The 14,437-nt window shown below is 47.2% G+C and overlaps 1 protein-coding gene across 2 annotated transcripts; it reads right to left on the bottom strand.

Moving 5' to 3' along the window:
- Window positions 1-1,015: 1,015 nt before the first annotated feature.
- Window positions 1,016-13,207, bottom strand: gucy2ca (guanylate cyclase 2Ca). Of its 2 annotated transcripts, none has more exons than XM_028986662.1 (27): window positions 12,902-13,207; window positions 12,709-12,821; window positions 12,068-12,135; window positions 11,509-11,730; window positions 11,325-11,443; window positions 9,151-9,247; window positions 8,941-9,052; window positions 8,522-8,702; window positions 8,308-8,390; window positions 7,718-7,829; window positions 7,542-7,623; window positions 7,353-7,455; window positions 7,213-7,272; window positions 6,236-6,307; window positions 5,592-5,696; window positions 5,415-5,501; window positions 5,169-5,301; window positions 4,778-4,915; window positions 4,431-4,519; window positions 4,264-4,355; window positions 4,024-4,182; window positions 3,082-3,274; window positions 2,808-2,982; window positions 1,871-1,969; window positions 1,689-1,783; window positions 1,537-1,613; window positions 1,016-1,359 (listed from the first exon to the last, which is right to left on the bottom strand). In XM_028986662.1, the coding sequence occupies exons 1-27, from the start codon at window positions 13,101-13,103 to the stop codon at window positions 1,203-1,205; spliced, it is 3,225 nt and encodes a 1,074-aa protein (XP_028842495.1). In that variant the 5' UTR covers window positions 13,104-13,207; the 3' UTR covers window positions 1,016-1,202. The 2 variants fall into 2 exon arrangements, with proteins under 2 accessions (XP_028842495.1, XP_028842496.1); XM_028986663.1 differs by having other exon boundaries at window positions 8,522-8,681.
- Between the last annotated feature and the right edge of the window lie 1,230 nt (window positions 13,208-14,437).

The raw sequence follows: 14,437 nt of genomic DNA, 5'->3' as shown, positions 1-14,437 counted from the left end.
AGTGAGCCGGACATCAGTGTCTTCCTGTGGATCGTTGTGATGGTTGTGGTGAGCGGCTCCATGCTGGTGCTGCTGTTTTGGATCGTCGTCTACAAAAGACAGGTCCGAAATCAAGGGCGACGACGGCAGCAGCGGGCAGGTGAGGACCGGGCCGGACCCAACCAGCCGAGGCCTAGAGCCCCTTCTTCCTCTCGCAAACCAACTTTCAGTTCTTCTGACTGGGGACTCTGGGGACGACAACAGCGCAGTGGGGTGAAGTGCATGCGAGGGGCAAGAGTGAATCCTGCCGTCTGCTTCTTTTAAATTGAACAGATCCGTGGTGGCTCGTAACTGAGCACATTACAGCATTTACCAGACGCCCTTATCCAGAGCGACTTACAGTCAGTAGTTACAGGGACAGTCCCCCCCCCCCGGAGACGCTCGGGGTTAAGTGTCAAGCTCAGGGGTTCGAACCTGGGTCTTCTGGTTCATACACAGAAGTGTTTTATTGTCACTGTCTGCTGTCCAGCAGGTTCCGCAGAGACTGCACCTGCACTAACGCTTGCTGCGGAGGAACCGTCCCCAACTTCCTGTCCTCATGCAAACGGTGGGCCGACAAACCACAGGCTACAAGACACGGCCGAGGGTGACGCCAGGGCCGACCACGGCGTCACACTTCCTGCCACCGAGCTGGGCGATGCCGCACTGGTGACCACTAAGATGGTGCAGCGTGCCGACGGAAGCCTGCTTTAGACCTTCTGAAGTTGAGGACGTCTGTGTTCAGTGTGTCCTCTCTGTGTGTGTCCCCACAGAGGACATTTTTGGTCAATGCATCACTTGAGGTGGGAGAATTAAGGCTTTCATGTGGGCTGGAATCGGACAACTTCTACGTTTGTAAGGTCTTTATTGTTGCCATGATACAAACACAATGAAAAATCAGCATTACTGCAAAAAGACACTTTTAGATCCAGCCGTTTGCATGACTTTAACACGTAGAAAACAGAAAAAAATAAATAATCTATCGAAGTATGGTGTGTAAATTAATAAGCACATGCATTTCCAAAGAAAACAATCAGGGATCGTAAATATTGCAATTTGAAATAAAGTACATTGTGTTAAATTGACATGTGGCCGTTTTAAAGCGTTAAATGCATATAAGCCACACTAAAACTCTCATTACAGCGAGCCCTGGTCCTGGGCTAATTATGACCATTCTGGAGCTTCTAAAGGAAGGTGCTGGGGTCGGCCAACTGCAGGTACTCCGGCAGGCCGTCCCTCCTCCGCCGGCTGGACAGGGTCTGGCGCTTCTCCACGCCGCGCTTCTCCAGGCTGGACACGATCATCTCAGCCAGGTCCTGCTGCAGCCGCTGGAAGTTCTCCCTGAGAGGAGACACCGAAACTACCAGCATGAAGTTTGGTGGGAAGAATGAAGAACTCCCTAATCTGATTAATCGAGATGAATTCAAATCAAATAGGTCATATTTTAGTGAAGTTCTAAAGAAACTAACCAGTCTACATAGACAAGAAATACGGAGTGAAGAAGACAAATTTCCTTACTCTGTTGGAGGACAGGGAAGGTCATACTTCTGCCCTCTGACCCCGGTCAGCCAGTACGTCATCTCCTTACCTTTCCCCTGAAACCAGCATACGCAGCTCTGTTCAACTCTCAGTTCAAAGAGCCTCACATTTCACATTCATACGCGACTCACCTTCAGGAAGGTCTCGCCTCGCTTCTCGTACTCAAACATGCAGTCGGTCCTCTGCAGGATGCCGATGGTGGACTGGCTGACGTGGATCCTCAGCGCTGGGGACACAGATATGACAGCGGCGGTTACGTTTCAGACGTCTTCCCACCTTCCTGCGTGTCCACCTACAAGAAGCGGCGTCTTACGCAGTCCCGTCGACTCCATCCGAGAGGCCGTGTTGACTGTGTCTCCGAACAGACAGTATCGTGGCATCTTATTCCCAACCACGCCAGCAGCACAGGGACCTTTACGAGTTGTGACAAAACATAAAAAAATCCTCAAAATCGCAATAAATAAGTCAAATGTAAGCAATAAACCAACGGAAGGGTAGAGATGTGGTGGCCTAGTGGTTAAGGAAGCGGCCCCGTAACCAGAAGGTTGCCGGTTCGAATCCCAAACCACCAAGGTGCCACTGAGGTCCCCTTGATGAAGATCCCGTCCCCACACACTGCTCCCCGGGCGCCTGTCATGGCTGCCCACTGCTCACCAAGGGGCGATGGTTAAAAGCAGAGGACACATTTCACTGTGTGCACTGTGTGCTGTGCTGCAGTGTGTCACATGTGACTCACTTTCACGGTAATCAGGCCTAAAAAGTTAAGTCCAACCTGGTTAAAGCCCAACACGACAAGTACAGGTTTTAAAAACCTGGTGGCCTAGCGGTTAAGGAAACGGCCCCGTAATCAGAAGGTTGCAGGTTCGAATCCCGATCCGCCAAGGTGCCACTGAGCAAAGCACCGTCCCCACACACTGCTCCCCGGCCCACTGCTCACCAAGGGTGATCTCGATGGTAACTTAAGCACGTTCTAAGTCGCTCTGGATAAGGGCATCTGCCAAATGCCGTAAATGTAAAAATGTAAGGGTGATTGGTTAAAAGCAGAGGACAAATTTCACTGTGTGCACCACGTGCTGTGCTGTTGTGTACCACAAGTGACAATCACTTCACTTTTAAAAAGTCTTTGGACCTTATGAGCATTCATTGATCCTCCATTTCTGCATCTCTCTTGCAAAATTAATGACGACGGTGGCGGAGATTTGCGGACAGTTAAAACAGAACAAGGACCAAACGCAGACAAGCTGAAGTACCTGAATGGACCCCAATACGGATCCACAATGGCAGCCCTGGCAGGTGGCGCAACTGGAACGTGCCCATGAAGGCCAGGATATCCAGGGCCATGTGCGAGATGTCCACAGCGTGCCTGTTCCCGTTACGCCGGGGTAGCCCCGACGCCACCATGTACGCATCGCCGATGGTCTCCACCTGCACATGCAACATTTAATGGATCTGGAAATTGCATCATGCTTCTACATGGTGTAATAGTGACGTTCCAGAACCGTCCTTCTCAAAGCCCCATTCTACCTTGTAGACATCATGGTTGTCGAGGATCCGATCAAAGTTCTTGTAGATGTCATTCAGCATGTCCACCACCTCCATGGGCGTGCTGTAGTGGCAGAGCGTGGTGAAACCGACGATGTCACTGAAGTAGATGGTGACTTCGTCAAAGAGCTCGGGCTCCACCCGACCCGTCTCTTTCAGAGAGCGCACCACAGGCCTGTTGGAGGGCAGGAGGGGGCAAAGGTCAGAAGAAACCATTTTATTACATTGTTCATTAACGTCATTAACACAGTTGCATTTGATTTACTGTACGCTCATGTGTACATATCGCATCAATGCTTGATGACGGATGGTAGTTGCCTCGTCACCTCTGAACCAGAAAGTCCCTGAGCAAGACACTTAACCCTGAATGTCTCCAGGGGGGGACTGTCTCTGTCACTACTGACTGTAAGGTGCTCTGTATAAGGGCTTCTGGTAAATGCTGGAAATGTAAATGCTTGAGTGTTGACGTAATAATTTAATGTAATGCAGCACCCACAATTCAGTTCGGTGGTGCAAGAATAGAATGGGAAGTGCCCATGATGGTACCTTAAGTGTAACATTATGGCCTGAGAATCTTCTTAAAAATTATAACAAGGTATTTTTTTTTAGACCTCATAAAGCACAGAAATCAGTACGTACCCATATATGTGTGGTAGCAGCCTAGCGGGTAACACACTCGCCTATGAACCAGAAGACCCAGGTTCAAACCCCACTTACTACCATCGTGTCCCTGAGCAGGACACTTAACCCTGAGTGTCTCCAGAGGGGAACTGTCCCTGTAACTACTGATTGTAAGTCGATCTGGATAAGGGTGTCTGATAAATGCTGTAAATATATGATAAAAGTAAAATTTATGGTTTGTTGGTATTTCCTTATATTTCCAGAAGTGAGTAAGTAAATAAACTGTATGACGACGTTTCGGACCCCGGCAGCAGCATGAAGTTGAGCAGGTCTGCCCGGTCCCGCTCAGCCTTGTACAAGGCCGTCCTCTCCTCCACCAGGTGCTCCAGGTTTCGGGAGTACATCTGCAGCCGGCGGATCAGGTTGTCCATGTAGCTCTCGTTGGCCCCGTTGTGCAGGTTACTACATAAGAATCAGTATGGAAGCACTGTAGCACGTATTAGAAAATGTCCGGTTTTTCACAGTGAAAACGCTGCGATTTACCTGAAGATCTTCCCCAGACATCCTTCAATCTTCTTAAAGTCTGACCTCCTCTCCGGATCCTCATCCCAGCAGCTTTTTATCAGGACATACAGCTGGGACGAAGCGCGGTGCGAAGCCCCGTCAGAAGGCGTAAAAATGATCGAAGCTGTTTAAAAATGAAGCCTCACCTCCACTTCTCTCTCATTTGCCGTCTCAAAATTCAGGTCTGGTCTGAAGTACGGGGGTCCGTTTGCATACTGGACTCTGTAAAGTTTTTCTGTTGAAATGCCACAATTTTATTTATTTGTGTTTGTTTCTTGCCAAAAATTGATTCATAATGATTACATTGTTCGGTAAAATCGCACATTAAGTCTAAATAACATTTTACAGTAAATTACTGGCTACTGAGGTGCTTTCATTTCTAGAGCAAGAAATGCAAATATATCTACAGCAAGTAATATAATAACACAATATATTTGTAAAGTAATTTACTGTGAAATACATTTGTGCTCCTTGGTATCCAGGCTGTTTGTACCTGCAACCCCGGAACAGGCCTCGGTGTAGAAGGGACTCTCCCTCAGCATGATCTCATGGGCCACAACGGCAAAGCTGTAGACGTCGCCCTTCTGGGAAATGCCCTCCCGGCGCAGGTGTTCCGGGGCGGTCCACAGGTCTGCAGGAAAGAGCAAGAAACGATACCAAATGGAAGGCAACCTTTTCCACTGTTTAATGTCATTAATCATGCGTATCTTGGCCTGTAGGGGGGCGTTTCTTGGGTGACATTAAGATTTTTGTTTTAATTTCATTCATAATTGGCCTTTAACCATTTTTGTGATGAGCATAAGCTGTATTAACATACAAAAAAAATGAGAGTTGGCTGTTGATTGGTTCGTTTGTTATGTTAGTATAGTTAGTGGTGTACATACCTTTGCCAGGAGCGAGAATGGTGTTACAGCCGAAGTCCGTGATCTTGACCACCATGCGGTTGTCCAGCACACAGTTTGTGGACTTGAGGCGTCCGTGAACAGCGATGTTGCTGGAGTGCAGGTACGACATCCCCTAAAAACCCACGCCACAACTGTTTTGCACTGTTTGAATCCCTTTGCTTGTTCTTTCAGGGTGTTACTGTGGTGACGAGATTGTTTAGCTATTTTACGTAAAAAATTCTGTACCTTGGCTATGTCATACATGACTGATATCTTGAACTCCAAGTCCATAAAGGTTTCGTCGGGATAGGAGACTTTGTCATTTAAAACGTACTGGAAATGAAGAGAAAAAAAACATGAATTTCTGAAACCCCAGAGGGTGTTGCATGCTGTAATACCTTCCTGATAACTAAATGCTCTTACCCTCAACGATCCCTTGTCGCAGAACTCAAAGACTCCAAACACGCTGTAGTCGATTTTAACTGTTCCATAGAACTTCGTCAGATTGTAGTAATCGATTCTGAGGAGCTACGAAAGGCCGAGAAACGCAGAGGTTACAGCCAGAGTAATAAGGGGCTCAGGCCGTAACGGGACACTCACACATAGGCGCTGAAGGTGTCAATCACGCACCGGCCAAATGGGTGTGTCGAGTCTAATTTTTTCCAATAGAAGATTTAGAAGTTTTTCGAGCTTTTCAAGCATGGAGCAAGAACCAGCCAATCAAATTCCTTTATGCTAATTTCCCTGCAAACGCATGAGCCAATCAGTCGAGTTTGTTCCCGGGTTAAGTGGCTGAAGCCACGCCCACCCTCAACAACCGCGGTGTATGTGTGAACGTACAGTAAACGAAACGCAGCTGGGTTAATGCAGTTATTTTAAATTAATTGCAATGATTAACTTGTTTAAATATGTACAGTATGGGTATTAAGTGTGTTACAATATTTAAGTATGTTACCATTTGCATAAAGCACTGATGATCTCAATATTAACAATGCAAATGACTGGTGAACGTGGGATAAAAACCCAACTCTAAATATCATTATCAGTAGCAAGAAGTGGAGATTTACAGCATTCAACTCTATCCTCTGTTCTTCTGTGAAGTTCCCATCAGTGAATCTGAGCTCCTTCAGAATCACCGGCTGCGAAAGAGAGAGGAGAGCGATTAGGAGCTAATTTATGCAGCAAATCAAACAAATTGTGAGTATGTGTTCCACCACAATGAATTTTCCTACTATTCAACATTGCCAAGTTTTCAAATTTATTTATTGGTCTCCATTATTGCTGGATTTCATCAGCATTTCTCTGAACGAAGGTAAAATTCAAAAGATCCCAGTCATCACAACAGCCCTTCAGCAAGATTATTCCTTCTGATTGTCCCACACCACTAAACTGCTCCATTCCATCCACATCAGCCAAGCAAAGACCTCGGATCTCTCATCACTCCTCGCTCTGCACCTCCATCTCTCTGTTCCTCCAGCACTGCTCCGCTGGTACCATCTAGACCAGGGGTGGGAAAACCACGGCCCGCGGACTACATTGCCGAAATAAAGTCGTAATTAGGATGGTTCTTGTTTGGACGTGTCCTGTAATGCCTGGCGTTCCACCAGGTGGCGCATTAGGCGCAGATGGAGCCCGAACCTGAGTTGGTGAGGAGGTGCGGAGGTTTGGAAAGCAATGTCTGGGCTGTGGGGCAACGTTGACCATGATCTTAATAAACGTATAACCGACGATGTCTTGACTAAGTGAAAGAGCTGTGGCCATGCGCTCTTTCTGGCTGGAATAAAAGCTTTTTATTTGTACAAGCTGGAGAGGAAGAACGCGGCTGCTCTTACTCTCTGGCGCCATGCAATGGAGACCTACACGAAACCGTGGTTAACCCCCATTCAACTATTCATGTCCAACCCGCTCATTTCGTTATTAGTCTGTTCTATGATTGTGGCCATCATTCTTCCAGGTTCTTCTTAAGTTTCTGGTCTTGAGTTTTTTTTTATTGCTGCGTGGATGGAGAGTTTGACCTGAGTTGACCCGACACTGATTCAGGTACCTTTTTATCATAGCGAGCCTTGTGGACCTGGCAGGTGCTGTCCCTCCGTTCCTCGTCAATCTAAAGAAAAAAGCAGATGAGACTCGGTAGGAAATGATCTGGGAGGGGAGGAGAAGATGATAAAAATGACAGACACTGACTTTTAGTGACACCAGACTCCGTTCCTTCCCATCTAGCTGACAAATCAGCTCAGGTTGGATGTGGGACCATCTCTTCTGGCTCTGACGTTCCCTCCAGTTCTGCCTGTTGCGTTTCATTTCACGTAAATATAACATAAGGACCGTGTGATACCGCTCCGAATCATTTAAAATAGTAATATGGAGGTTTACCTGAAGAATATCAATGCGATAGCAGTCACTATGACCACACTAACCGCCAACACAATCATAACTATCTCCTGAGATTCAAGGCCTTGACACACACACACACACACACACACAGTGCTTTCAGTAAAGTTTATGAAATCGAACTGCAGTAATTAAGAGTGACATAAGAGAGAGCCTACCATTGGCCGGCTTATCCCGTGGTAGGCGGGACCCCGGCCAGGTTAGCGGTGGCTGCCCCTGGACCACCTGAGTGCTGTTTGTGGCTGTGTTGAATATAAACAGCATTTTATACTGGAAAAAAAGAAAAATCACAGTAACGAGTCAATAAATCAATCAGAAAACCCGATTATGGATTTGATTTGAGTAGACAGAACAGAAGATCAATAGAAGTCTCTTCCAGGACCATGATTGGTGGATGGAATGAAAATGATGCCATCGGTCACCATCGCTTTTTATAGATTTTGCAGTGAAAGTGAAGTGATTGTCATTGTGAGTCATTGCAGCACAGCACACTCTGCTTTTAACCCATCACTCTTGGTGAGCAGCGTGTGGGGACCTCATCAAGGGGACCTCACCGGCAACCTTCCAATTACGGGTCCACTGTCTTACCTGCTAGGCCACCACTGCTAGCTTTGCTGTCCTCATTTGGCCAGCAATGCCAAATGAGGACAGATCTTTCAGAAGAACCGTCTTCTGCAGCTGTTTAGAGAATGTTCTGATTCCTCTGATTCTTGACTCACATGATGACCCTTCATCATCACATTCTCACCTTGTTATTTGTAGAAGTGTAAATCACCGACAGGTTCAGGTCTCTATCTCCATATGCATCTAGCTCATAGTGACCTGCTAAGCCTGAGATAAGAGAAAAGAGAAATTCTGCTCAACTCCTAGCTCCACCTCTGGACTACAGGTTCTACGTGGTCCTGTGAGAAGGTTCTCTTGTGATCCTGACATTAATGTGCTGTTAACAAGTTCGGTTTTACCGTCAAAATCGAGGCTCCTGAAAGGATTGATGAATGGGGGTGGAGTTGGGGTTTCTCTGGTTCCATTTGTCCTTGCCTTCTCCTGCAGTAACTTCTGTCTCATCACGTGTCCAAACAGCAGCACCCCATCGTGGTAACTGGCCACGTAGTCGTTAATCTCCTGTTTATGAAGGCAGAAGTCCTGCGTCTATCAGAAAGCATCAACTATCCACAAGGGTCAGGAGAAAGGGTCTAGTGGGTGAGACACTCATCTATAAATTAGAAGACCACAAAGGTTCAAATCCCGCTTACTACAGTCGTGTCCCTGAGCAAGACACTTAACCCTGAGTGTCTCCAGGGGGGGACTGTCCCTGTAACTACTGACTATAAGTCGCTCTGGATAAGGGCGTCTGATAAATACTGTAAATGAGTTCTCTTACTGAGGCGTTATGGGGCCAGTATGCTGCTGTGAAGTTCCTGGTGTTGGTCATGGTGAGCACTAGGACATTCTTCATCTCTGGCAAAGCTGTGTCATTGGTGTAATAAGCTTGGCTGTGGGATTAATTATGAAAAACGCTGTTAAAACCAGGTTCAGCTATGGTCATTGTGCTTTTTTCCAGCAGGGTTAATGGAGAGCAGGTGGTACTGACTTGTAGATGTCTATGAGAATGAAGACGATGTCCGGGTGGATGGTCTTCCCTTGTTTAATGGAGATGATGTCGTCCAGCGTGCCACAAAGAATAAAAACTGGATGAAGGGAACACATTCCAAATTCAAATTTTATTTGTCACATACACAGTCATACACGGTATGATATGCAGTGAAATGCTTTAACATGAAACAACCATTGATGTTTTTTCTGAAACTCTCTGTAGTTTGACATTATTGAAGAAAAAGAAGCCTCATGGCAGAAAGCAAATATCAAACCTAAAAGGGATTCGGCTGAAATACCAGAACCGACTGGTGAAATTGTATATATGTACAGTGGGTATGGAAAGTATTCAGAGCCACTCTTTGTTTCACCATTTCCTAAATCTTAAAAAAAAAAAACAGTAATCAGAGCAGAGGGCGGCTATTTTGAAGAAACTAGAACATAAAACGTGTTTTTTGTTTTTGTGTTCATTCATAGTTTTGATGCCTTCAGTGAGAATCTACCAACGTAAATGGTCATGAAAATAAAGATGAGAAGGTGTGTACATACGTTTGGCCTGTACTGTAAATTTGATTATTGGGATTAGAGCATAAGCAATAACAACATTCTCAAAAGATTACAAAAAAACAAAACAAACAAAAAGAGAAGGAAAGTGTGTGTGTGTGTTAACACATCTGTAGTCATTCAGTGCATTAATATGAAGCCAAGCACACACAAGAAAAGCACAATCACCACCACAACAGGTACAAACTAAAAAAAAATGGAATCCACCACTGCAGAGTTCCATCCAGACACAAACTGTATCACACAGGAACAGAAAGGACGTTCTTACTCTTAACCCCTAAGTAAAAGGCTTATCCTTTCCAGTAAAGAGTATTGGGTAAGTCTGGCTGGGAGGTTTAGAGGATTTCCAGTTTGTCATAATTAATCTTCTCGCCAGTAAGGTAGAAAAGTCAAACGCGTCCCTTTGGAGATGGTTCTGCACATTTGAGTCCAGATGTGTTTGATTATACTGGCTGGACTTGATTAGGAAAGCCACGCCCCTGTCTATATAAGACCTTACAGCTCACAATGCACGTCAGAACAGGATCATGATGTCAAAGGAACGGCACGAAGAGCTCAGAGACCGAATTATGGCACAGATCTGGCCATGGTTACACTTAAGGTTCCTAACAGCACAATGGCCTCCATAATCCTTAAATGGAAGATGTTTGGGACGACCAGATCCCTTCCTGGAGCTGGCCATCGGGGGAGAAGAGCCTAGGTGAGAGAAGTCAAGAAGAACCCAAAGATCACTGTTGCTGAGCTCCAGAGATGCAGTCAGGAGATGGGAGAAAGTCAACCACTGCAGCCCTCCACCAGTCGGGGCTTTATGGCAGAGTGGCCCAACGGAACCCTCTCCTCAGTGCAAGACACATGAAAACCTGCATGGAGATTGCTAAAAGACACCTGAAGGACTCCAAGATGGTCAGAAATAAGATTCTCTGGTCTGATGAGAACAATACTTTTTGGCCTTAATTCTAAGTGGTATGTGTGGAGAAAACCAGGCACTGCTCATCACCTGTCCAATACAGTTCCAACAGTGAATCATGGTGGTGGCAGCATCATACTGTGAGGGACAGGACGACTGGTTACAATCGAGAGAAAGATGAAAGCAGCCAACTAAAGGAATATCCTGGACAAAAACCTTCTCCAGATTGCTCAGAACCTCAGACTGGGCAGACGGTTGTTCTTCCAACAAGACAAAGATCCTGAGCACACTGCTAAAATAACAAAGGAGTGGCTTCACAACAACTCTGTGACTGTTCTTGAATGGCCCAGCCAGAGCCCTGACCTAAACCCAACTGAGCATCCCTGGAGTGGCCATAAAATGACGGTCCACCAAGCATCTGCAATGAGGAAAGACTCATGGCTGTATCACATCAAAAGGGCGTTTCTACTAAATACTGAGCGAAGGGTCTGAATGCTATTAATGGCTAATAAATCTGCAAAAATGTCAACAATTCTGTCAATATGTGGAGCTGTGTGTACATTAATGAGGGAAAAAAATGAGAGGCAGCAATGTAACAAGGAGTGAAAGATTGAAATGAAACGGTGCAGAATAATCTTCTCGCTCCGAGGGACGAGATGCAGCAGGAGAGTAAGCGAGGCTTGACGGCTATTAGTCCTCACCGTTGCTGTGCCTGTTGGCCTTCTCCAGGGCGGCGTGAACTTCGCTCTGGCTGCGCAGCATCTCCCTTTTCACCTGGGTGGCAAACTCGGCCGATGCCGCATCCAGGGCGTTGATGTACCTGGAAACAGGAGAAACAGGAGTCGAAGCGCAGGTTCTCGGCACAGCGGCGGCACGTCCACCCACCAGAAGCACTCCTCTGACGCCGACGCCTTCTTGTAGACATAGGCCGTGGTCCACTGCTGGTCCTTCAGCCGCTCGGCTGTGACGTTCCAGAAGTGGGCGAAGAAGCTGGAGACCTTGCGCGCCGGCGGCAGCAGCCGCGTCAGGTTCACCTTGAAGTTGCACGAGAGGCCAAAGCTGCCCGCTGAGATGATGGGGATGGTCAGCGTCAGGCCCACCTCCTGACTGGCTCGCGGAGAGACACCGAGAAATCAAATCGCTTCTGATGATACAACACGTTAAAGATCCATAAAATGTCCGTAAATAAATGCAGTTGCGCCAGGGTATAATAACACGGTGCAAATTCCTTTTCCTTGGGGGACAGATGCTGATGGGCTTATGAATTATGTGCATTTCTTGCACAATAACAAGCTGCAAGTAAAGAGAACAGAAGTTACACGAGCAAAATCGGACACGTATGTCCTTTTTGATCTCTTGGGTTTTCTTCACGCATGAAATGAAGGTTATTAGGCTTGCGACAAGAGAAGGGCACGCGGGGCCGCGGGCGACTCGGACTACTTACTCCACCAGCTGAAACGTGGCGAAGGTGCAGGAGGGTCCGAGCATGACGCAGCCCACCGAGTTGTTCTCCTGGGCCAGAAACAGCGGCAGTGAAAAAGAAGCACCAACGTGCACATCGTGACTCCATTTCTGAGACCTCTTACACTAACACACTACTAGCTACACTCCCACACGCCCTCTCAGATCCGCAAACGAAACAAGACTGAAAATCCCTCTTCACGGGGTCTCCCGTCCCAATCGACTCTGGTCTCCTTCGTTGTCCCCGGCTGGTGGGACAACTTGTCCTGCTCCATTCGACTAGCCGAGACCACCACCACCTTTAAGAAGCAGCTGAAAACCCACTTGTTCAAAAAGTATTTCGGACGAGTCCAACACACACACTCACACATATATACATACACCCATATACGTACACCCACACACAGACTTATATACATATACATACTCCCATATACACACACACACACAATCACCAAAAAAATTAGTCTAGCACTTAACAATTCCCCTGCATTCCCCTATTCCTGACTAGTTCGGCCTCCAAACCTATAGAAACCGAATGAGAATTGCTGGTGTCGTCCTCTTGTAAGTCGCTTTGGATAAGACCGTCTGCCTAGTAATGTAAAGTAAAGAGTTCATCCTCACATAAAGCGACTTGAGGATCTCCACCCCCTCACAGGTGCTGCTGGGGCAGCCCCGGCGCCGGTACAGGGTGGTGTTGAACCCGCAGTAGTTCGGACGGACCGTGTAGTCCACACCTAGGCCAAGCACGCACGTCTTTAATCTCTTACCGGATCATCATGATCAAGAAAATGATGCAATTTGGTGAAAGTCGCACCGAGTTCTTCGTTGATCAGCCGGTCCTTCTGAACGGCGGCAGCGACCGCCTTCCTCACGAACTTCAGACTCCACTGCGTCTCCTCGTCCTCCAGGAGCACCACGTTCACGTCGTGCGCCTTGTCCCTGCAGGTGTCCAGGTAGTCCCCGTGCGCCAGCACCAGCACCGCGCACAGGAAGGGCCACCGCGTCCCCGGCGCCATGCCGATGCTGCTCTTCAGACGACCCCGACTCGGATGGGCCTTCGGCCTTCCCCAGTCATCCTCCCGTCCAATCCCCGGACTCAGGCTGCGGAGACGTTTGGAGACCAGTGGGCGCGTTAATGAGTAACCGATTACTTCGCGCGTCATGGCAGGAACCAGCAAAACAAGCCCTTCAGATCCATTTCATCCCAAACCATTTCAGAGTGGTGAGTAATTAGGAATAATTACCATGTTAGTAACCTAGTGGTCTACAAACCAGGTTCGAACCCCACCTACTGCCATTGTGTCCTGAGTGTCCCCAGGGGAACTGTCCCTGTCACTACTGTCTGGAAGGTGCTCTGGATAAACGCTGTAAATGTCAATGCAATTTCAGAAGCAGCCTTGAGGCTCCCAGTCTTTACTCGCTCAGTCTCAGTGAATTAAAACGAGATTTTTCCAGGATGGAAGAGGAAGCCAGAAGATGGGCGAAGGTCACGACGAGCTGTAAAATGGAAGCCATACGTGTCGCTGATAAAAAAAAAAAAAAAATGTGCGCGCTGTAAACGCAGACAGATTGGGGACAATAAAAGTGTTTGTTGGGTTGGTGACAACGGACATCTCCGCCATCCAGGATTTGCATTCGCACCATAAATAAATAAATAAATCTGTGTATTTTCAGTTTTTATTATTGTGGTTTTTATTTACGACCCCCCCCCCTCGCCGATAAGTGTTTCCTTTTCAACGCCGGCATCCGTTACTGATTGACAGCCCAGCATCGCGGAGAGCCTACGAAACTAGGAGAAGGCCCTAAAGGTACAAAAGCGAGCGCAGAGCAAGGCAGCGTGGGTACTTTCATTTTTATTGTCATCGTGACGCAAGCGCAAGGCCAGTAAAGGTGGCTGTGATGGTCTTTCTTTTAGGAAACGCAGGCTTCACACCCCTGTTTCTCCGAACGTCTCTGTGTAACATGAAGAATGCGGAGGACATCAAGTGAAAATGGACAGATAACGAATTTTATTACACAAGCTGTGATTTGCGGGTGTGATGTAGATGTTCTCGGTGGTGGGTAGAGATGTGGGTGAGATCAGGAATGTCACACATCACTTCCACGAAAGCACGCCCTGCCGGTTAAGTATTAGCGCAGTGGAGGTTAACCTGCATCATTTGCCCTTGGCTTGGTCCATTTTTTCCTCCCCGTTCCTGCTCTGATGCAGGACTGAGCCTCAAGCAGGAGATAAAAACCACCGGACTGATATTTATGCAAACGGGTCACATTCCTGTTAATCCAGCGGAGCTACTATAACTAGGACTAAAACAGTGGTCACACCGGCCTACTGATTCTCACACGTTATATC

This window comes from Denticeps clupeoides, chromosome 7 (genome assembly GCF_900700375.1).
Source record: "Denticeps clupeoides chromosome 7, fDenClu1.1, whole genome shotgun sequence".
Classification (NCBI taxonomy): Eukaryota; Metazoa; Chordata; class Actinopteri; order Clupeiformes; family Denticipitidae; genus Denticeps; species Denticeps clupeoides.
This window is presented reverse-complemented; position numbering and strand designations above follow the sequence as displayed.